This window comes from Melopsittacus undulatus, chromosome 1, assembly GCF_012275295.1.
Source record: "Melopsittacus undulatus isolate bMelUnd1 chromosome 1, bMelUnd1.mat.Z, whole genome shotgun sequence".
NCBI lineage: Eukaryota > Metazoa > Chordata > Aves > Psittaciformes > Psittaculidae > Melopsittacus > Melopsittacus undulatus.
The window spans coordinates 105,224,854-105,249,344 of NC_047527.1; the positions used below are offsets into that span (position 1 = coordinate 105,224,854).

Sequence of the window (24,491 nt, forward strand, 5' to 3'; positions counted from 1 at the left end):
TTGGAAAGTGAGAGAGTGCCAGAAGGCACACAGGTGTTTCAGACATCAGTGTCCCTGCAGCATGATGTAGTGATGGCTCAGGCAACCACAGGCTGGAGAAGGGTTGGAAGGATTGCACTTTCTGTGTTGGTACAGGTACGGTACAGGCTGTAGGTGCTTTTACAGGCATTCAAAACCATATTGTAGAGCTATTGTAGAGCTATAATTGCCTTGATCTTTCAGGTGATCATTGTATGTGTAAGTGGTGGAAGGGGTGGCACATTGCCATTTCTCTGGAACACGAGTAGGTGAACACGATGTAACAGGTGATGAAATACATCAGCTGAAAGTAGAGCCTCTGATGGATGAACAGGTAATCTCTTCAGCATGTATTTCATGTTTAACACAGGAATATTGCTCTGATGGATTTTACGTGGATGCAGATTCTTGAGAGCAGGACCAGGCACACCAACACGGCACAAGGTTCAGTTCAGTTTGACGCTGTCAAACATCACAACAAAATTTGAAACCTTTAGGCAGCATCCTTGACCTCTACCCAACTGTAACATGAGTGACAAAAGCTTTTGGCACTGACCAACAACCCCTTTGCCATTTCTACAAACTCCTTTCATGCGTTAGTCATCTTCTGCAAGTAGGCGCCAGCTTTATGCCCTGTTGGTGTGTGCCAGTGGCATGTTAGCATATCCCTGAATGAACAGCCGAGGTAGTGACTGCTGCTGACCACACTTGCTACCCTCCACAATATCCCTCCTGCTCATTAGACGCTTCTGGAACCAGGCTGTGACAGCGTGGCTTTCCCTGTGCTCTCTCTGCACTGTTCCTCATCCTCAGCTGCATCTGCCTCATCAGGAAGGACAGACAGTTTACACTTCATACACACTCATGCCCTTGCTACACCCCTGCTGAGGCTAACTAATAAGGAAGCCAATTAATCTAATCTGTGGCATCACTTTTAAATAAAGTGACATTAATTTGCCAGCATAAATTGCTTTTTAAAGAGAAAGCTCTAATTACTTTTGCTGTGTTCTACAGACTCTCCAGATTCAGGCTGTGTCTGAAGTCAAAAGGAGCTAATACCAGCATTTTCCAGATTTTATTCTAAGCTTTCCATAACTTTTACAAGTCAATTTGGGCACATCCTTAGCATATATGCTCACAAATGGAATTTCATACAGCGTGCGGGACTGCAACATTTTTTCTGTGAAAGCTGTTATGGAAATTAATTCCCCAATAAAAAGCAGCAGTGCAATTTGGCTCCCTATAGGACAACCAATGACATAGACTCAAAGGCTCTTATTTAAAAATTAAGATAAACCCGAGGTGGAAGAAAGAGTAAATATCTGCAGAGATATTTACTGCATGGGTTTGATATACCTTTTTTTTGTTACTCCAGCCTCCTCACAGCATCTTGCTAAACTCGGGGAGAAACTCCTACTGGTTTTCCACGTTTACCCTCTGTTTTCAATGATCCGTGGTTTTCAGTTTTCACAGGGGGAGCCCGCTAGAGTCCACAGTTCTCGTTTTCCTGGGCCGAGGTGTGTAGGGAGGTTATGTTCAGTTCAGCTTTCCCGCCTGACACCCATTTTTATTCTGTTACTCACCCAAAATTGAGATGCTGGCGCCGGCTGCCATCTAGTGGAACAAGCCTCTGTGCTTGCTGCTCATGTTCAGTGGTACCCTTCATACAGTCCCATCTGCTTTCCTCTGAACGGTGCTCTTATATATCTGCCGGTAACTGCTTACAGCTGTCTGCATTATAAATATTTTTGCAGTCCTCATAACCCCACAGTTGCACTTGCCACATGGTAATTGCCAGCTAGTTGTAATTTATGGTGCTACAGTAGCATCTGCAGGTCTGGATGTGGAACAGGGAGCTCTTATGCAAGGGGCTGGGAAAAGATGGAACACAAATACCATATACAGTTATTTCCTAACATTATTTTTCCTAGCTTTGGAAAATAAAAATTTAGCAGTACAATATAAGCAACAAGCTACTATTGAAATCCAGCACCAAAAATCATTTTATTCTTTTATGAGGTTTAATAATGTTGCTCCTACTGAGTCTAATACGGATGATCTTGGTCATTCACAGCCTTCACTGAACTATTAAAAATATTCAGGGGCTTTATGGTCAGGCCATGGCTGACCAGTGTTCCCCTAATCCTCAGCAGTGTTAAAGTCATTTCACACCAGTGTGTACTTCTGGACCACTAGTTTGATCTGGCACTGCAGGTCCTAAGCAACAGCTACTTTTGGATGAGTACCCAAGGAGTCTTTAACTTGAAATGTTACACTTTTTCACAGTTCTGTGTCAGGTATGCATTCCCCAAATTAAAGCCCAGCATAGAACATGTATTTCCTCAGACCTCCTAGTACTCATCCAGTCCTGCATGAACTGTATCCCTCTAAGTGGTAGGGATTAGTGCAAACCCCCGTGTATAAGCTCTCAGCATGGTCTTAGCACATCCAGCTGGGGCATGTCAGTGGCAGATTCTAAATATAGGGATCAGTGAGAGAGTTATTCCCATTCCTCACTGATTTTGTGTATGGGAGTGAGGGAATTGTACACACTTATGCCTAAGCAGAATCCATATTTCTTATCAAATGTGTATGGTGTAATCAGAGGAACACAGTGAGTAGATCACAGAACCAATCAGGGAGCTGAGGTCAGTTCTTCCTGCCTACACTGCTGAGGGTCTGTAAAATACTGCACACATCCCCCACACTGAACTTCCAGTGACTTCAAGAGAAGTCCCATGAGTGGAGTGAGTGCAAAATATACATTGGAGATCCACAGAAGTGATAACAGGGGGAGGAACTGAACCTGTGCTTCACTGTGAGTAGATTTTCAAAGTGATGTCTGTGGATCTCTCTGCAGAGCTCTTACTGATGTTCCTGTACAAGGTACTCACAGGAAAGAAGTAAAGTTAATTAAATAAATCTTAATCAGATTTGTGCATTCCCTATCATAAAATATTTTGAAAGACAAGGTTTTCCTTCCAAATGCTCAAATTTCCATGTTCACAGTAAAAGGAAAATGTTTCATTGTTTAAAATCATGGTTAAGCTTCAGGGAACTGGCTTGGCTGCACACATCTGTCCATTTGACCAAGGCTGTTCTACTGTATTTTGTTCTGGCCTGTTATGCACCTTTTCTGTAGCATTAAAGAATTATCTTGTGCCTCAGTGTCCCCAGCTGCAAAGCAAGGAGAGAAACATTGCTTACCTGACAGAAGTGATGTGTGATAATTACTGCAGAGAGTGCTGTACAATGTAACTTTTTAACATTTATAAACTTGTACTAGAGCCCACATTTTATCCTAAGAGGGAAAAGTACAGTATTTAATAGAGTCTGTTTTCAGCTAATTAAATTTTACTTCAAGGAGCTGACTATTTTCCTTCCACAATGCTATACGGAGGTTGAAATAAACCCTCATTAAAAAGATATGTAAAACAAAATAACAATGTGAAATTTTTAAAAATAGAAGTATTAATTCTGTAGTTTGTGAAGAATCTGTTAATGCTACTTTTTTCTCCTCCCTCCAACCATTATCATTCCATAGCTTTTATTGTCTTTTTGAGATAGCTTATATAGTTAATTAACACACCTCTGATTTGCAGTGTGGTGGCTTTTATGCCAGACTAGAAATAACACCATCCTGATAATGTGACATGCTGTTTCAGTTGTATTTTGACAACAAAAAAATGACCCTTGAAATAGTTAAACTTGACAGCTTGATGGTGGAGCTGGAACTTAAATCCTCTGGGTAGGGATCTTTCAGTTGAGTTTACTGGCATTTGGCTCAAGCCCTGATGGAGCTATTGGACTTCTTGCTTTTTATAATCATCTGAATTAAACACTCTTTAAATCACTGGAACAGTGGTTAAATCACACACCAGCTTATTGCTTAGGAATACATTTTGTACCTCTTTAAAAAGAGTGAGCCAGCATTTTATTAAGCAAAGCTGTTATTTGAGCATCACTCACAAGCAGTGGCAGATTGAAAGCAGCTCAGCCTCAGAAGGCAGTGCAGGCAGGACTCTTGACTGTGCTGGTGGGAGGAAATCCACTTTAGCAGCTCAACAACATACCATTTCCCGAGGGGATTTGCCATTTGCTCGCCCATGTTGGTCACTGTATAGCAGTTTTCATGTAAATGTTCCTTTCCTGTGTAGGCAAAGCAATTCTTACCACATGCTTCTCTCTTTCAGAATCAGTTGTGATGTGGGTGGACACCTTAGAAACCATGTATAGCGATAATAACAACGAATAGTCCCCTGATGGGAGGACTTGATATTAAAGGTTAGAGCAATGACTGCTGAAACTAAAAGAACAAAAAAAAAATCTTAGTAATTAATAGTTAGATGCAGATGTTAGCATTTTCACAGAGAAAAGCCCAGCAACCAACCTCCTTATGTTACAGAAAATGTCAACAGCTTATGGTTCATCAGGAAGAAAAAAAAAAGGGTTTGAAGCAAACTCTTCCTTCGTGTTAGTCTTAGGGGGCACCCGAAATTGAGGCAGGGCTCCTATTATATTATTGAATAAAATGTGCTTCGTTGGTGAGCAGCTTATCTGGATTTGGAAATGTTTGTCTCAATGCAAATGAACCTCCTCCAGTTCCCAGGTTGTGGTCAGCCTCCAAAGCATACCTCAGGGTACACGCACATCCCAATGCTAACCACCACCAAAACTTGGCATGTTGGCATGGGTTTTCTTTTGTATTTATACTCAGCAAGGACATAGAGTCTTGCCAGAAAAGGGAAAAAAGGTGGATGAAAGATAATGTGTAAGTTGGTGGTGCAGACCACTGAACAGGCAATTATCCACAGCCCCTACAAATGCTGTTTCTATGCATCACCTTCCCAGAACTAAAATTGTTCTGTGTATGTATTTTCATAGTGGGGACTGGGACTTCTTTATTGCTGTTTTTATCCTAATGTTCAAGGTTCTGGGAGGGAGTCCACTAAGTTAGGAACAAGAAACATGCATTTCCCCAGGGGGGGGCTTCTTTTGCTCTGCTGCTCTTGGGCTGTGGAGACACCTGCAGCCTGGGCCTTGATTATTTGTTGCCATGGTTGGGTGATAAACTCTTTCAGCCTACTTAAACTCTCAGTGCGGTATTGTTTGATTCCACAGCATAAAGAATGTGCGCTGCGAGTTACTGCATGTGAGAACCTGGGAAAAAAACAGTTTTGAGGACCAAAACCTGCAAGACTGGGGGCATTTTCTCGCTGCCATGGGGTTTAAAATAGGCATCCTGCCCCCTAAGGGAGTTCAGAACATATGGGGAAATGGTGAAATTCAGGAAATGCAAGAAAAGACCATTGGCTGAAGAAAGGATGACACATCCAGGGCTTTCCTTGATACCATAACCACTGAGGAAGTCTCTTTATGGCAAAGGTGATAAAATCCCAGGCTGATCACCCAGACTGTGTCACACCAGCCTTGATGTCTCTTCACGCGTTACACTAACCCTCCATTTATTGAATGCTCCGTTATGAATTTAAGGAGATAAGATAGGAATACAAAAGCTTGTTTTCCATGTCACACATGAGAAGGAGATAGAGGAATGAAAGGACCTTTTGTGTGTAGGGTTGTGAAGGCAAAAGTTACACCCCACTTCAAATGGGAGCATTTCTTTTGCACATATAAGGTTTATACATGTCTGTTATCATATAATCATAGAATAGTTATGGTTGAAAAGGACCTTAAGATCATCCAGTTCCAACCCCCCTACCATGGGCAGGGACACCTCACACTAAAACATGTCACCCAAGGCTTTGTCCAACCTGGCCTTGAACACTGCCAGGGATGGAGCATTCGCAGCTTCCCTGGGCAACCCATTCCAGTACCTCACCACCCTCACAGTAAAGAATTTCTTCCTTATATCCAATCTAAACCTCCCCTGTTTAAGTTTTAACCCATTGCCCCCTGTGCTATCACTACAGTCCCTAATGAACAGTCAGTCCCTCCCCAGCATCCTTATAGGCCCCCTTATGAGGCAGACCTGTAGGGCTATAGTGGTATTTTGGTCCTTTAAATAAGGAGAGTATTTTACAGTCCACTTTTAAAATTTATCTGAAATCAGGCTAGTTGTGGTATTGTTTGAAAGTGACCATATAACTGTTGGTAACAAATTGAAATAATGGCTCTATTAAGTATATGTCTTGTTTATTTTAACTGATGACGACTGGACAATTCATTAGGGACTGTAGTGATAGGACAAGGGGTAACGGGTTGAAACTTAAACAGGGGAGGTTTAGATTGGATCAAAGGAAGAAATTCTTTACTGTTAGGGTGGTGAGGTACTGGAACGGGTTGCCCAGGGATGTTGTGAATGCTCCATCCCTGGGAGTGGATAAAGGCCAGGTTGGATGAAGCCTTGGGTGCTATGGTTTAGTGTGAGGTGTCCCTGCCCATGGCAGGGGGGTTTGAAATAGATGATCTTGAGGTTCTTTCCAACCTTGACTATTCTATGATCTGTATGGGGAGAGGCTGTTTAGAAGAACAGTGTGATTCAATATTCCTGAGAACCTATGCACAAAACTCCAAGATCTCTTTATCCTGTTGATATGAGAAGAAATAAGATGCGGAGAATACTGAGTCATTCTGGTTTTGTCTGAAACTCATTAACACAAACTGTTAGACCAGTCTAGAGCACAAACCCAAGAATCAATCTCTTGGCCTAATTCAAAGTGTTACCCAGCATCCAGTGAAGTCATATCGTAATGAGACACTTCCGCTGGCTCTGGTAATAGTAGGTCACAGCTGTATCTCATTTTATGTGCTAATAAACCCATATTGCTCTCTGCAGGCATCACATCATGGTGCTATATTTTTATCATGGTTTGGAAGTCAGACGAGGTCAGATGGATAGGAAATGCTAAGGTTTCATCACAAACATCCTTTCCTGGAGACTCATAGAGTTGTTCTGAAGAACCGTATACATTCATCCCATGCTCATCATTGTTGAGATCTTTGAGATTGTCTTTAAACATCTCAGCACTTACTGGCTTGTTTGTCCTCAGCCTGTATTTTTTTTACCAGTATTTTGAATCTTTGGCTAGCTGTAATTCTGAGTAGCCTAGGTAGCATTAAAATATTTAGATTTTCATTTTTCCATGCCTCTATTATAGATAAGTAGAGTTGAAATCCTGATAAAATCCAGTGCCTTTCTTTATGCCTTTTGTAGCTCTGAGATCAGAGCTGGCTGAGAAACTTTCTGTAGAGTAAGAGAAAATTATGTGAGTGGAAGAAAATTACTTTTAAGCAGTTGTGTTTATCATCTGAATGCTATCACCTTTCATTGTCTCTTTAGGGGACAAATTATGACTCCAGGAACAAAAGTTCTTTTAAAAAATGTAATAAAAATTCACTCTGTCATTATGATTTAGAGGGGTCACATGAGAAACATGATAATGTCATCATTTTTAAAGAAATGCTACTAGTTTCTAAGGACCATTTCCGCTGTTTGCTTACTCAGGGAAACCTAGAGATTTGAATCAATGGCCCTCAGTCCTCCAGCCTGCATTACCATGACACCTGGCTGTGTACCAGTCTCTGATGCATTTTAAAATCAGTTTTTGTAGATCTTCTCTAGAAAGGCAAGCCTGTGCCATCTTTTCACATAATCCCTAACAGAATTTGGTAGCTTCTTTTCTGTCAAGTGATTGATTTTAAAGTAGCATTGGTATTTTGCAAGATTTTGCAAGCCCAGTACCAAACACTATGCTTTACAGGCACAGGTATACTATAATCAAAAAGATTTCTGAGCTCATCCTATTGGCTTGAATCTGACTGGATTGCCAAATTACGAACAAATGTTTTAGATTCCCTTGCTTTTTATCTTTTATGTTTCACATTCATAGTATTAATTCATCTTGGACAAGATGGTTGGTGAGCTCAGCAGTTTTTAAGAACAGCTGAATGATCTGATGTGTATCTGTAGTTGTAATTAATAAATTCAAATTGCTTTCATTACCTCCTTCTACTTTTGTTCTGTGAAAAGTGCTGTAAGGAGAATATGTGTATGTGTGCAGATGTGCATTAAACAGTGAATAGCAGATGAGCTTAGATGAATAGGAGAGCCTTCCCCATCTATTTAAGTACTTTTATTACAATTCCAGGAGGATTCTTTTAGTTGCATCTTCTGACAGTCTGCTTTCTCGATTTTCTGTTCTGGCAAGTCTTTGATTCCCATTTGTATTATACTTTATTCTGTCTCACTGCAAGTCTCTGCAGAGCTGAGTATCTCCTGGGAAGCAATTTTCTTAATGGCACCTGTCTGCTCTTCTCCTTGGTGAATACTGAAGTAAACAAGTCATTTAATTGTTTAACAATGCCTTTTTGCTTCCCAAAAGATGGCATTCTTATTTCTTGGAAATCTTTCCCTCTTTCTCTGAGTCCTTATCTATGGTTCTTTATACCTTTATGAACACATGTTTTGCATGCTTTTATTTTCTTCTTTCTTTCTTTCTTTTTATTTCTGAAAGTGCACTTTTTTCTCATAATGCATCAAACCTCTTAAATATGATGAAGTTTTCAGGTTTTTATAACCTTTTTAGGTTTCTTCTCTTACTGTGATTTATATCTCATTTTTCTTTCTTTCTTTCTAAGGAAGAAGAAATCTGTCTAAGCTGCTGTCTGATTTTATGCTATTAGAAGTAGATGTTCTGGTGCTAAGACAGATAGTTTAGATAGATAGATAGATAGATAGATAGATAGATAGATGATAGATTTTTACAGTTAACCATGAAAAATCCTTAAAGTACTTTAAGCTGATGTACTTAGAGCTGCTGTCTTTCAAAATATTCAAATTGATACAAATTGACAAGAGGGGATATTTCTGCCTTCCCCACACTTTTTTTTAACTATATTTCTTTAACTTATTTATATATTCTATTGAAATCTTAATGTATTTCCTATATTTTCCAAAATTATGGCACAATTAAGCAAGGGGTTCCAAAGTTGTTCTTGAGAACTCACTCCAGCTCATATACATAGATTTAGCTATTTGTTTAGAGGATGGACATGTGTAGAGCAGCCTTTGGTGCACATTGTTTCATTTTTGCTCACATTGGCAGCATGTGAAAAGAATTTCTGTACAAATTCTACTGTTCTGTATTTAAAATTAAAATAGTTATTAAATCAGAGCCTGTAACATACTCCTGACTTTAACTGCTTTTTTCAGTTTCAGACTTTTCCAGTCATTGTAAAACACTTTTTCTTGAAGTAAAGGGAGCCTCTCCCTCAATTACAGTGGAAAATTTCTATTGTTTTTAAGATGCTGTTGAAGAGCTTTATATAGAACAGTTTGTCTTGTTTGTACTCTTCGGGAGACTGTGCCATGAGGTCTCTGAGGGAAACTGGTCTTCTTTAAAACAGGAGAAACTGTCAGAAAATGGAACACATGGATGTAAGTTTCACCAAAAGCAATACAATCTCCTTAAAATTAGTTCCTCGTTAATCATAGTATTCTTTAAGGTCAAAACCAGGCAACCTGATATGATTGATTAGTTTCTTTTATTCTACATATATGTTCTAAGCTTAATTACAAGCAAAAATTATTTGGCAGACAACACACTAATTGCACTCAGGAGTTTTCCTTATTCTGAAATTTTGAAGGGAGAATTTCTGGCAGAAAGTTTCATCTAAATGAGCAAATTTACTACAATTTGCTACTTTAGTGATGTTTTTTGAACATTGTGCTGAAATCATGCTGGAGCAATTTAATAGTTTATGGTGCAGACAATGTCATATTAACAAGGAAGAGTTTATACAGCACTTGCTCCATCTTTTGTCTGGCCTAAAATAACATTATTCTTTGCTTCTTTCCCGAGCTTTAGAATCAGTCATTCTAAGAGATGACAAAAATAATAAGGCCTCGCCATTTCTTTGGTGGGAAATGAAGATTAAGGTTCTTTTTCATAAGAAAATTATGAAAACAGTGTGAGGGTGCAATGAACCTAATTCTTTATCCAAACCACTAACAGGAGATATACAGACTACTTTCAGAATAGCCCATTTCCAAGCCAGCATCCTACACAAATGGTCTCACAAGGGGAAGGCTCAAATCCAAACAAGCCCTAATTATGAGGTTCTGTGAGGAGCACTGGCTCTTTGGAGAGGCTGAAATGACCCATAATATTGATTGATTCAAGAAGAAACTACAGAGACATTTTAAACAGGCTGTCTGGAGGAAAAACAAGGGTATAGCTAAGGAAGACAGTTGCTTATCAACAATAACATGCCTCACAGAAGGAGCTGACCTGCATGAGAACCTGTTTATGCAGTGGCTGGAAAATGGGCAAGTGCTCCTGCCATGTAGGTGGTCATTTGGTCTGAATCCCTTAAGTGATTTTCACTGTCTGGAATGCCAGGGGGAGATTCCATGTGTATTCCACTGCAGTCCATGCACCTAATATGGCCCAAGTAAGTGTGTGGGTATCTGTTCTTTCATGGTGAGGTTCACAGGTGAACCAGTCTCCCTTGACACTGCTAGGGCAGCCCATTTCCGGATCATTCCTGCTGTTTCTCTGGAGCCTGCTAGATCAGGCTTGGCAAGGAGGAATGTCTTCTTAATCCCCTTGGAAATGATGCTGATGTTTCCTGCAGGTGAGGGAGTGGATGTTGCAACACTGGGGAAGACGATTCTCTTCAGAAGAGATGAGGAATAAGCCAAAATCTGCCAAGAGGAAAATGCCCATCTCTTAGGAATGTTTGTGGGAGGAAACCGCGATCTTAGACTGCTTTCATAGCCTGTGGTAGAAAAGAATAACTCATAGCATGAGGATGGATGCCTGGCTACCACTTATCTTCAGTATGGACATGTATGCTGTTATGTGCTGAATGTACAGGTGGTTTACAGTAACTAGGTTTGTAAATCAGGCCCTCCAGGCAACATGCAATTCCATCATTCAGCCCTTTTATCCACATATTTATTGAAAGGCATTAAGACAAGCAAACAAGATTTTGCTATGACAGGAAGTTTTGCAGCTATTCTGAAGAACTTAGAAGGGAACTCAAGAGATGCAAGTCTTTTTTTTCTCAATGATGCCAAAAAAAAAAAAGAAAAAAAGAGAAGATGGATTTGCCTTTTTGTCTGTAGCAGAGCTCTTTGAGGGTAGGTCACATGGAGTGCTTTTCCTTCTGCCATAGCAGCTACCAAAGCTGGTTTATGCATCATTTCTCACAGTGTTAGAGTTTTCCTCTTCTAAAAGGTGATGCAATGAGCAGAACTGACAGGACTTGTCTGGGCTCTTGTCTGAGTTATTGGCTGTAATTGGTATGTCTGTCCCTTAGCTCCACGTGAAGTGTTACAGGTTTGACTTCTTACAGTTTGTATAATCTAGGCATATTTCCGCCTCTGTCTGTAATGTCTTGCTCCTCTCCTCACCATGGGTAAAAAAAACCCTACAAAAACTAGATTGTCTGGCAAATAGTGAAGAACTTTTTATCTCCCATAAGAAGTTTTTATTTGATTTGTTATTTTTTTCTCTTCCTCTATACTCAGCAGTTACTCTCTTTTAAGATAATCAAGATAGCTGACCAAAAAGAATGTGTATTAACAGAAATAGCTGACTTGAAACTGAAGTAGATAATGCATGTAAGTATGAAAAGATCCAGAAGAAGCTGTGTGTATGTTTATTCTTCTTTCTGGAATGGGAATTTTGTAGCTGCTGTTAGTAGGAGTTCAGTATGAGAATTATGTGTTCTCTTATTCATACTTTACAATGACAACTTCTGGGTGAAAACCATGAGAAGAAAGGATAAAATTTTACTCCACTAGCAACAGTTGTGGATGACACTTTGGCTATACAGCCAAAGGCTATCTGGGCACCCTGCATTACACTGAGACTTGAAGGGTCAGTGTGTGTCAACAAACCACTCTTCCTCCTCCATATTCCTAGTGGATCCCATCTACATCAAACTTGTCATCTTGAGCAATTTAATCAGCTCTGTGGACCTCTTCCCAGGGGCCTTGCAGACATGGAATATAATTTGTAACCACTGATACACATCTTCCAGCAGGAAAGCAGAAGTTGCTATACCAACTGCAGGAGTTATGGAAGAGGGAAACTACAACAGTGCAGTGGGAATGTGCAGCCAAGGGAGTTCCTGCATGAAAGGGCAGTGGTGGTGTGGTAGAGCACCAGGGCACAAAAGAGGCAATAAAGAGAATTCACTTAGTGTCTAATTATTGCATTCAGTTTTGTTCTGTTTTGAAAATATGGTCTGGAAAACATTGCCTTTAATGAAGAAATAAACTGTGTACAAGAAGAGAAGGAATTTTTCTTAAAGACAAGGAAGGCTTTGGTTCTTTTTGCTGGTTTTAAGTGGTGATGACCTAAAATTGCCTTGTTATTCCTATCTGTAGACCACTGATAGTAATACCCTTTTTAAAGCAGTTTGAGATCCGCTAAGGAGGCATACTGTATCCAGGCTTTATTGCTGTTCTTTTTTGTGGAATATTACTATATACATAGTGATAGCAATGTGACTTCAGAGTATAAATACAGTAAGGCAACACTGTCTGTGCTGTGATAAAATGATGTTATGCTGCTTTGACATTTACCAAAAAAACCCTCCTTTTTCTATATTGCATTTGCTATGTCTCACTGATGTTCTGCTATAAAACAAAGGTAATGGATGAAAGGAACAAGAAAAGCATTTCAATTTTATTTTCTAAAAAAAAATTAGGTATTTGGTATTAATGTGAGCTTTTCCCTTCAAAGCCAGGCTACATATCAATTGTTACACAGTTGCTAAACTTTTCTGTCATCATATTCAAAGGAAAATTATTAGGCAGAAAAACTATGGGGTAAAGAAGATGAAATTTATTTTACTTGTAGGATTATGATTCAAAAATATAATTATTGTTTATCCTTTGCGAACATCATAAGTGTTGATCAATACAAATACTTTGTTTGCCATCCCTTGACTAATTTTTGAGGCTTAGGCAAGTCAGCAGTGGAACTAATATGTTAAACTTCATATCAGAAACAGAAATTGTCATTTCAATGCTTGATCTTACCAATGCTTGCAAGCAGTATGGTGCTTACCTTACGGTAAAAAAAATCTGCTGAAATCTGGCACTAAATGTTAAATTATGTCAGCTGAAAGACACCTCATGAGGTCATGGTGGATTTCCAAAACAGGGTTGCACCAGCTTAACTAAGGACATTTCTGAAGCTGAAATCTGACTTTTCTCTTTTTGCAGGGATCCCCAGAATTTGTATCCCCCTGAGGTCAGCAATGCAAAGCTTCAGTATGCTGGTTGGGGTCCAAAAGGGCAACAGCTGGTAAGAGCAAGAATAAGTGTGCGAATGAATTTAGAGACCACTCTGCTGTTGTTTGGAAGTACAGAAAGAATAATTCTTTATTGACTAGTTTTTTTTAAAAATCTGTGCGGTTAGTTTTGCTATGGGGATTGCTTCATCGTGTAATTTATTTATAAAATTCCTAAATATATACATTTACTGAAAAGTAATTGTGTCTAAAAATGCACAGAAAGAGCCCTTTATGAAAGCTCTTTGAGAGGATGCACCTGCTTTTCCCAGTGTTGGACACAGGACAGATTATAGACATAATAGGCAGTGTGATTTCGTTAGCATATCATTGCTTCACAAGGGTGTCTTCAGACTTGCAAACTTGGCACTAGGGATATGTTAATATTGGCTTCCCTGTTTGGAGAACGTATCTGTCTAGAATGGATTTGCCCTGAATTTGCCCTGTAGTTGTTTGCAAAATAGACAGGCGTGAATTCTGGAAAATTTTCAGTTTTCTTCTTCTTTTTTTTTTTTTCAATAATACAACCACTTATCAGAGATTCATTGTGTTTTATGGAGCCTTGCATACTGCAAAAATCCTGAAATCTCCAGTGTTTTGTCCCTCAGCCACTGCCATCTTGGATGTGCCCAGGTTTTAAAGCACATATTTCCTGGCCAGATCCCCTGGTTTCATTTCCTGGTGCAAATCAAATACTCCAAACACTCTCTTTTTACTGTAACAAGAAAAGAAAAAGTGACAACTTCTTTTTTGGTATGGAATTTTTATACCAAGAAATGAGCTATAAAAGCTCATTATCTGAGAAAATCTGGCATATGTCTCCTGTCCCCAGTCCTCTCTTGGGGATTTTTTTGTCTGTGTCCTTAACTAGATTGGTTTTGAATTTTGTGATTTAAAAAACAGCAATAGGAGACATTATAATTGCCAGTCTGCAAATCAGGCGGGGGAGAAACATAACAGATACAGGAACAGGAAAGTGTCTCCTCTGCTCCATCGAGAAAATCAAGTTTGACAGAGTCATTGGCCTCAAACCTGATAGGAGTCAAGATGCAGCAGCCTTTACCTCTATGCAAAATGACTTCTGAGGAGCTCATTTTTTTCCCTGCACACATAAACATGCCCCACTTTCATCCTCTAACATGTGACATTTCAAATTCCTTAGTCTGCTGCCCAGCACATCACTGCTGATAAGTTTGCACCAATTCACAGAGATTGGGGTCTAATCATGACCAAACTCTTATGTTGGTGAAGACCAATGGGACCTCATCATCAGGCTTCTGGCCAACTGATGACAATGTACAATCAATTGATAATCCATTATGATTGAAACTGGAGAATACCTCTAGGACCTGGCAAAGAAATCAAAAGCAGACCAGCATTTTTTCGTTTAGTGTTCACTAGCTCTTTCTATTTTAAGTCTAATGAAATGAGCTTCACACTGTACAGCAAAAGCTACATGTACTATCTGAAAGGTAATAGTGAGTTGAGTCAGTGATTTCCTGTTTCACAAGTGAATCTTCCTGTCTTCAGTGTAGTTTTGCTGTAAACTTGTGTGCCTTCAGCACCTTGAGTCACAGAATGCTATCAATCCACGTTCATGTTAGTTTTACCAAGCTGAATGGGTGTACTTAACTTCCACTTTGGAAATAAGGTTTAACTTTGTTTTCATACCAAAGTCAAGATGACCAGTTTACTTTGTCCATTGCCTTCTCTACCAAAGTAACATAACTATACAGAAAGAAAAGCTATTCATGTCAAAATGGATAAATTATACATACAACAGGACAGTATATACAGCCCAGAATAAGTCTTCTGTACTCTCAGCTTTATCCTTTAATGCTGAAATAATTTATATCATTAGCCACCAATTTTTATTAAGAAATATACATTGAAAACTTAATTCCCTAAGAATTCCCTAAGACCTCAAGTTCAGCACATGTCCCTTCTTTGGGTCACATGGCAGAATTTTTTGAAGTACCTTCAAATATTCCTGTTACTACTGAATTTCATGTAAATCTTGGTATTATCTTGCAACAGTGGATTTTGTTCTTTTGTTTCTGGTTGGAGGAGGAAGGGGGTGGGATGAGAAATAAGGGGATAGGTTGGCTTCCAAATATATAAATCTATTGGCTTTTAATTCAGCTGCGTTCCCTGCTCTCACATCTGGAATCAGGGTGGTAGTTTAAGCATTATCTTGCATATCTCTAACAAATGTGCCTTTTTTGCTATTTTCCTTGCCAGTCATTTATCTTAAAATAAAGTTATAGCAGTTATTTATAAAATAAGCAGGCTTTTATATACATCAATATAATCTATTTATAGCTAATGATCAGCAGTGAATTGCCAAGGGTAATGAAAAATTATGTTTTTTCTTAAAAAATCTGCAAGCATTATAAATGTGATTGATAGAGAATACATACAATGCTCACTGTTCTGTATTTCAGGACTGAGTTACTCAGAATAGAATTGCCATTGAAATTCATGTCTCCTTCTGTGGGGACAACATCAAGCGCAAAGGCAGAGAAAAATCAGTCTATTTAAACTTGATCATGTGAATGTGTTTGCTAAATGTAGGCTGGGCTGTGTTGAAGGAGAAGGAGAGAAAAAAATGTGGAGTGAGATGAAAAGTAGTAACTGAGAAGTACATGTCAGCTCCTCTGGTCCTGGATAGTTACAGGACCAAATACATGGTAGAGTATTTGAGGGTGGTCCTACAACTGTGCTAAGATACCTGAGTGTGTGCCAGCCCCAGTGCTACTCAGAGCAGCACCCCTCTGTGCACAGTCTGCAACCTGACTTCATGCCGCATTTCCCAGGAAAGGTGGGAGCAAAGGGTGGGTGACTGGGTTTTGCATCACCTTGAAGATACCCCAATTTTCAGGGAATAAAGAGCTTTCCCCTTCAAATCTCCTGGTTTGTTCGTTGGCAACACAAAGGAGAGGTAGGGCAGGAGAGAAAGAAGGTTTGGTTCTGAAATTTATTATTCCTTTTGTAGCTTCTATTTTATCCTTCCTAGGGGAACTTTTGGTGGCTGTGTATGACCCCTTTCTCTCTTGCATGTCTAATCATTAAAAAAAGAAGAAACAAAGCTGAAACAGAAACAGCCTGAATGATCTGCATCCTTTGCAATTAAAAATAAACAGTGGAACTTTCCCAGGAGCAATTTTCTATTTATCTTGTTTTCTTTTGTCCTTACTCATTAAATTATATGCCAATTTTTAGATGATGAACTCCTCAGAGCATGGTTCTTGACTTCTTAGTAGCCTGTAGAATGCCACACATGCCAACAGACTGTATGAATAATGGCAGATATTGGATCTGAGAAAATCTGTGTCGGAAGATCAGAATGCAAAAAAGCCCTTGCTTCTGGCACCTTGGAAAAATGTTTCAGCCTTTCTCAGAGCTCAGCCAAAGTCTTAACAAATTAAGTCTTCCGAAGCTGTTAGAAGAATTGTGCCTTTCCCAGTATAAGCTCCTGAGTCAATAGAAAGAGAGCCACTAACTTCAGTGCAAGAGGAAATAGAATTCCCAAATGTGGCAATTATTAAAGGGTCACTCCTCTCACTTGCCTTACATAAGCCATCATTTATGCCTTTGTAGAATGAATGAAAAATACTTTTAAATTGGAATAGCAGTATGATATAGTCACTATTTGTGGGTGCAAATGACTATGCAAAATGTCTATAAACACAATCTACCATTTTCATGGTATGCCCTTAACATCAGCCCACTGGCCTTGATGGTTTTCAGTGAATAGGCTGTATTATCTTCAGTTTGTGTGATGCTTTCTAGAAATATGGGGATGTGGATGACATCATAGGACTGCAAAAAAGCCTTAGGCTGTACCTTTGCCCTGTTCTCTATATGTTTATCCCTTCTTTCACTCCTTAGATTTCTTCTCTTTTTCTGATCTATGACTCAACAGCTACCCACATTCGAAATTTCAATTCTACTACAAATAAAAAGCTTCTGCTAATTGATCTTACTGGAATATTTTACCAGTTTCACATGTTACGTCTTTTAGAATAAGGTTCTGCCCACATGCAGAGGGCTCAAAGTTTCTGTGGTGCATTTCCCTCAGTAATATCTATGCAAGGTTCAGTCGTCACTGACCGTGAACTCAGTTTTCATGAAACTTGTGTGGCTGACAGGCTTAGACCCCTCTATTTATTTACTGAAAACAAACAAACAAAAAAACCCACAAAAACAAGAAAAAATACAGCATGGTGTGAAGATGGTTCCTTTGCTGATTTGCTTGGCAGCATGGCTAAAGTCAAGGACTGCTTTGGAAGCAAGAGACAGTCTAGTGGATATTTGTGGCTAAGGGGCTAAAGGAATACAAAAAACCTTAAGATTTCAGGAGGCTTTAAGTCATCCCAGAATAAGCACATTCAGGTTCAAAATATTTCCTTTAAGGAAATACAAGCTAGGTGTGTACAGGTATGTGACAATAGGGACCTCCTGTCAAAAGGAGGGAGCAAGCAGTAGGCCCGCTCTAATAATGTGCAGTCAATACTTGCCTGTGTCGACAACGCTGAATACATTTCATGGGAGCTGTTAAACTCCAATTTCAAAAGCAGGAGAACTAAAGCTGTGCTGCTATTTTCCTTTTTATTTTTTTAACTCAGAATCTATAGCAGCCCTGACAGGTACTAATGATAACGGTGACACATCAGATGCGGGGGGGAAGCAGTTCTGTGCAACTTTGGTGGCAGCAGTTATAATTCAAGAAAACCTCTCTCATAGATCATAGTATTTATTCTTCAGCAAAAAGAAAGTTTTTTTGAGGTTCTCCTGGCCAGTCAGTTCTTCACTGTTTTCACTGTTTCTTTAAAGTACCAAAAAATACAGGAAGGGGATTATAGTTGCTGGAAGTTTTGTATGCCCTTGAACTTACTGCAACCCCACAGAATGGTTAAAATTGGTTTCTCCAGCATTCACAGTCAATAAACCTTTTCCAGTGTCAACTTTTTTGGAGCAGGAACTAACTTTTATCTTGTAGATTGTGCAGCAATCAAGTGTATAATTGGTTCTAAAGTAATAGAAGTTATGTTTCACAGCAGGTGCAGAAATTGCATTAAGAAATCTCTATTTCAGTGAAATGCAAATGTCAGGGAAAAAGAAAAAGCAGAAGCAAGTTTTTCAGCCCCTGCCATGTTGAGGGTTTGCTGATGTCCTCAAACAGTGAATGCTAATGCTGGTAAACCCTTATTGTCATATATATTGCTGTTTTAAAAGTGTAATACAAGTAAGAGAAATATTAAAACATTTGAATGATAGGTCCTGCTGCACCAGGCCTGAATCTATCCATCTCATTTGTTGTTATCAATTTGTTTTAAGATTGTAGCACAGTGTCTTCCCAGCTAGGATACCTAGATACAAAAAAGCTGATGAAGTGATGACACCTGGAACTAAACTGGAGTAACTCCTCTAATTAGCAGGTTTTTCCTTGCCTGAATTTGTGTCTGTCATGCCAGCTTAGTTCCAGGTAGAAGGGCTGCAAGATACCAAGTGAGGAGAACCATTTCCACAGGAGGTACTGAACTGTCCGCTGTTGTTCCTAATCCAGCAGGGCTTTGGAACTGCTGTGTGTATAATTGCTGTATGTCTATTTGTGCACCGTTGTTTCATAGATTTTTGCATCATTATTTTCAAGCTGCTGTTCTCTCACCATCTCTTTTTGCAGTGACACCTGTGTCAATACTTAGCTGTGTGTAATTATTCTGGCTTGCTTATCTTACTAGTTGCAAGGAAGTAAAGCTCTCCCCCATTCCGTCCCTCCCCTTCCTAATGTCTATATAAGCCCTATTTAAGCATGGTGAGGGATATTCTGATATCTTTTTATACAGTCCCTGGATTCTGGAAAAACAAGAGTTTCAGAATAATGATGTGCTGTCTCCCCTTCTTCTTCCCCTTATCAAGTGTCAGAATATGGTTTGGATTGGTTTGAATTTTTGTTTGGGTTTTGTTGGGGATTTCTAGTGAAATCCCAGTAAAATGTATTACACGTACACTGAATACCTAGAGAAGTTACTCTGGTTGGGGGTTCTCCTTCCTCTCTCGCCCCCCATAAACTCACATACACACCCCTTTATTCAAAAAATTCCATTGCAAAAGTGTTTATTTTCCTTTGAGCGCTCTGCTCTTTGATCTCTTTGATTACAGTGGCAATAGTGTCCTATTTTTATTTTTGCATATCATTGTAATTTCCTTTGACATCAGTGGGCTTGATGTATTCATTCCTCATACACCAAAGGGAAGCTTTGGCACAGTCAGTGTTATGTGCTCTGCTGAGAATGGTTGTGTCCCTTCCCATCTCAGCATTCTTGGTACTGCATTTTCATCACTGGCAAAAGAGCACGATATTTAGGATAATATAAGATGCTACAATAACTGTTACTGAAAGATGTAGGTGATTTTATTATAAATAAGGTGTTGCTCTTTTTGTGGGCGTGAAAGGTTTCAGTGGAAAAAAATTAAATTGGTTCTTTGCCAGGGAAGTTTTACCAATAAATCAGAAAAGAAGTTACAGCTCTTACATCCAAATATGAGACATAGGACAATATAGTGTTTACTGCGTCACCTGGGGGTGAAACACTGCCATAGGCTTCCTCTGTGACTGAACTATAACAGTAGTGCAAAATTCCTAACAGTGCAACTCTAGCATAGAGTCAGTTCCACTGAAAATTGTCTTATGTTACAGAGACCTAAAATGTTTATGTATCTTTAATTTCAATTGCGCTTTATGGATATTGAACATGTCTCTTTTGTTAAATGCGTTTTTCATTTCAGAGTTCTAACAGCTAGGTATCTGCTTTAGGTCTGTGCATAAGGGTTTCTGGCATTTTACAAAACCATGGTTGGTCCATTGAAATAAGTATTTCTGAAAAGTGTTGTTCTCGGAAAGCTGCAGTTTTGTGCCCTGAAAATAGATATATTTTACTTTATATAGCAACATTAATTGGTGAGAGTAAAATCAAGTTAAAGATATTAGGGTGCCACAATCAGGACTAAGCAGTGCCATCTAAGGGACTGTGGAGCAGCTCACCTGTGTTGTGGTGGTCTCTCCTTCCCCAGAAACTGCTATTCATCATGGGAAAGCTTCAGGAACAGTTCTGTTAGCTCTACTCTTCAGCTGCTGGAATAGATGTTTATCATTTCTATTACTAAACACTGTATTAAAGAGGAATATTACACTCTCTAACTCACTTTCCAAGGTCAGATGTTACCTGAAGGAACCCTGAATCCCAGTTTCTTTATGCTGACAAGTAATATCTATTCTTTCCTTAGCCAAATATTCATTCTATAACACAATAAAATATTTAAAATGAAACGCTGTATCATCTCACATTAAATAATCTAATTTATAGTGATGCCCTACATAACCGTCAGCGATATTAGGTTACAGAATACAAGATAATCCATCAAGCGGAACTTAAAAGCAGAATCAGAGTCCATACTAAATGGTACATTTACTGATACATTCTTTAATATAACAAGGCAGTTATAAATTAAAATAACCCCATTAGAATCCAGGGCAAGAAAATCTGAGCAGACATGGCTCTCTTTGTTGAGGTGAAATAAGCCTTTTTTTCTTCCCTGAAAAGCAGAAAATAAGACAATCAATTTTTCTTGAAACATATATTTTAAAATCTCCAGAATCATGATAATTGCTTATTTGGCTGCACTCTGGCAGATTCTAGGTGTGATTAGAATGCGTACATGTTGTGGATTAGCCTGCTCACAGAATACAAATGGAAACACACCGCGTTTGGAATGATGCAATGTCGAAAATGTAAAGAAGCTTGTAGAAACCTGAGAAGAATATTAATGCTCTTAAGGACCTAAGCTGGGAGAATACAAAAAAAAATCTCTTCTGTGATGAATTCAAAAGGAAAAATGTTTGGGAATGTATCTCCTATAGCCCATTATATGGGACTTTAGAATATTGATTTTGCCACTTTTGGACTGTTTCTAAAGACCTTTAAAAACACAGGATCTTAGAAAATCTTCTGCTTTCAAAAGGAAGCTTTAACATTTCTTGGAGGAAAGGTCTTCAGACTTTACTGAATACTGTAGATACACCACAAATGTGATTTAGTAAGAATGATGATCTTAGAAAAAACTTAACTGTTAGTAACAGGGTATTGCAATATGTAGGCTTTCTAGAAAATACTTGATAGCTGAATAATATCAATTGCAGAAGATCTGTATTTTTCACCCAGCTGTGACAGTTTCCCAGGAAAAGTATGAAAGCTTTACCCCATGGACTGGTGTGCTTAGCTTCTCCTGAGCTGGGGACTCTTCCTCATGGTGCTTGAAGTCACCAGCTTCCAGCCTTCACAGGAGTCTCCATTTACTAGCCCTGTCAGCTCAGGTTCTGCCTGCTCCTTCTTTCATGCAAGGTCTCTCAGATCCTCCAGCATCCTTTTTGACACCTCTGATGTTGCAGTCTTCTGACTTTCTCCCACTGTTCCTTCACTTACTCCAGCCTCTACAGACAAAGTGATCATGTCCCCCAGCCCCAGAGAGAATCCCACCTCAGAGCTGGAGAGCCACATCCTCTCTCATGAGCTCTTAAATGGGTCTTAGACATTGTTCAGAGAAATGGAAAATACTTCTGTAACTGAAGACATGGAGGATGCCTTTCCATTCTCTCCAACTTAGTCTCTTAGTTGATCACGTGCGGTGAAAGCAAAATTAAGGTCTTAGATATGTATTTTACACGGGATATTAGCAATTTCCAAGATATAGAGCTCAAATCAGGATATTTACACATGGTGACTCTTCTGCACTGCCCTTCCTGGATATGTAATTGAAGCCAATGAAGGCAGCAGATTTTTCATTTGTCTTTTACAGTAACTCTGACAGTTTTCCTTTGCAGAATCAATTACATTTCCTTTCATTGCATCGATTTCCATGCAGTTAATGCCTTACACTACTGATATCAGATGCAAACAAGCCTTCACTCTTCAAAGAGAAGGCATAAATACTGGTTTTGATGTGTTTATGGATCAGCACTATTCTTATGTGCATTAATCTGTACTACCAGTTTTAGTGGCCCCATGGAGTGTTTTCAGCTTCTCTGTTCTGAAAGCCTTCCCACAGAATCATTTTAAAACTGGTATAGGCCTCACTTTGGTCTAAATGTCACCATTGCCCATCTCCGGGGAGGGGAAAGCTGAATTAAAGTAAGCCTTATCTATTTGCCATGTCTTCTAAATCCTTGGCTTGGTCAGGAGTTAGCTTCTTACTTTGAATTAAAGCAAAGATAAACCATGGTATAAAAACCTGTAACTGTAGCCTTTTCTGTTAATAATTTATCAAGATGTGATTTTCTCCAATGTGTTGACTGTGTGGAAAAATTTAATGGGTTTGTCACTGGGTTTAATAATGACATTTTGGTTTTGTAAAGAAAAAGAAGTTGATTCAAAAATTCTTTATCTCACTTCTCCATCATATCTGTTATCTATTTCCTTCCTAAATTGCAAACACGAGCCATCTGATGGAGAGAATGAAAATATTTTTTTAGCTTTTTGTCCTATGTCTTGTTTCTCTCCTGCTATCAAGCTATTTTTAAATGGCAACAAGAAAATCCTAATTAAAATAATAGTTCTTATTATATAAACTCACAGTTGATCAGTTTATGGTTTTATCACCCTTTTTGAAGAATTGATAAGAGCTGGTGTAATCATGTCATATGCGTTAAGAACTACACTCATGACAATGCATTAATGGAAGCTATTTGAACATCGAAGTTTGTATTTTACGAGGTTTAAAGAAGAAATTGGCAGAATATTCATTAAAAAATGCATAGCCAATCATCAGCAAGCTTTAGAACTGATTTTGAATACATCACACATTTTTTCTGCCATAGCTGATGTACAATAACTGGAAAATGACAAAACCTTTTCCAGTACGGTGCTCATCAGATTTCCTTCATATCCCAAAATGAAAACAATTATCATTCTGTTTCGAGATGCTGCATGGGCAAGGATGGGCATGCTGATTCTGTGTAATAAGGGCAAGTTTTAACTTGGGTAAAACAGCAGGATATCTTCCTTTCTTTGCAGTTTTTCATTTTCATGGTCCTCAGCTTCCAGGCTTCATATGTCAGTGGGAAAAATAAACCTGGCTTGAGCAGGGCTAGCTCCAAAATACTTAGATGGAATTGGAGAGCACTAGAAATGGAGGGAAGAACGGACAGGTCTTTCTGTGAGTGCATTTCCATGGAGAACTTGATCAAGCTCCAAACTATCTGTGTTTGTGATCTGACATTTTCAGAACCCAGTTATGTGCTGTGACTTTGTTACAGACCTCAACCCGTTACTTTGCATGTAAATAAAGAGGTAATACTTTTCTACTTCCTGGACATACTGGGAAGTTAAATCTGTGTATTTTTCTGAGGCTTTCAGGCCAATGTGATATGTAAAATCATATAAATATGTAGCTAGTAATTCACAGTTCAGCACGAAACATTCCTATCATTGACATCCCTCCCTTCCCCCCCCCCCCAAAAAAAAAAAAATAACAGAATATAAGAGATTTTAAGGAAGTATTGTATACTGAAAAGTTTGAAAAACAAGCTACATGCTGTTGTGTTGTGGGACTGTTGTGGTGGGTTGACCTTGATTGGTACCAGATGCCCACCAAGCTGCTCTGTCACACCCCTTCCTCAGTGGGATTGAGTGAGAAAATACTATGCAGGACCTTTTAGGAATGACCTTCATGGGCAAAACAGGCTCAGCTTGGGGAGATTAATTTAATTTATTGCCAATAAATTATAACGGTTTGAGATAGTGAGAAATAAAACAAAACTGAAAATGCCTTTCTTTTCCCTTACGTTCCCTTCTTCTCAGGCTCAACTTCACTCTCCATTTCTCTGCCTCCTCTATGCAAGTGGCACTATGGGACTGGGAATGGAGATTGCAGTCAGTTTATAATGCTTCATCTCTGCTGCTCCTTCCATCTCACATTCTTCCCCTGCTCCAGCATGGGGTCCCTCCCATGGGAAACAATCCCTCACAAGCTGCTCCAGTGTAGGTCCCTTCCACGGGGTGCAGTCCTTCAGGAGTGGGAGTGGGTCCCCTTAGGGGTCACAGCTCCTGACACCAAACCTGCTCCAGCACAGGCTTCTCTCTCCATGGGACTACCGATCCTGCCAGAAGCCTGCTCCAGAGTGGGCTTCCTATGGGGTCACA

General features: G+C 39.2%; 1 protein-coding gene across 2 annotated transcripts in view; it reads left to right on the forward strand.

Moving 5' to 3' along the window:
• Positions 1-24,491, forward strand: part of DPP6 (dipeptidyl peptidase like 6) — a 412,441-nt gene that overhangs the window by 295,898 nt on the left and 92,052 nt on the right. For both annotated transcript variants that reach the window (XM_005150038.3, XM_005150039.3), the window contains exon 7: positions 13,223-13,304. In XM_005150038.3, coding sequence (XP_005150095.2) covers positions 13,223-13,304 — 82 coding nt within the window. The remainder of the gene's footprint in view (positions 1-13,222; positions 13,305-24,491) is intronic.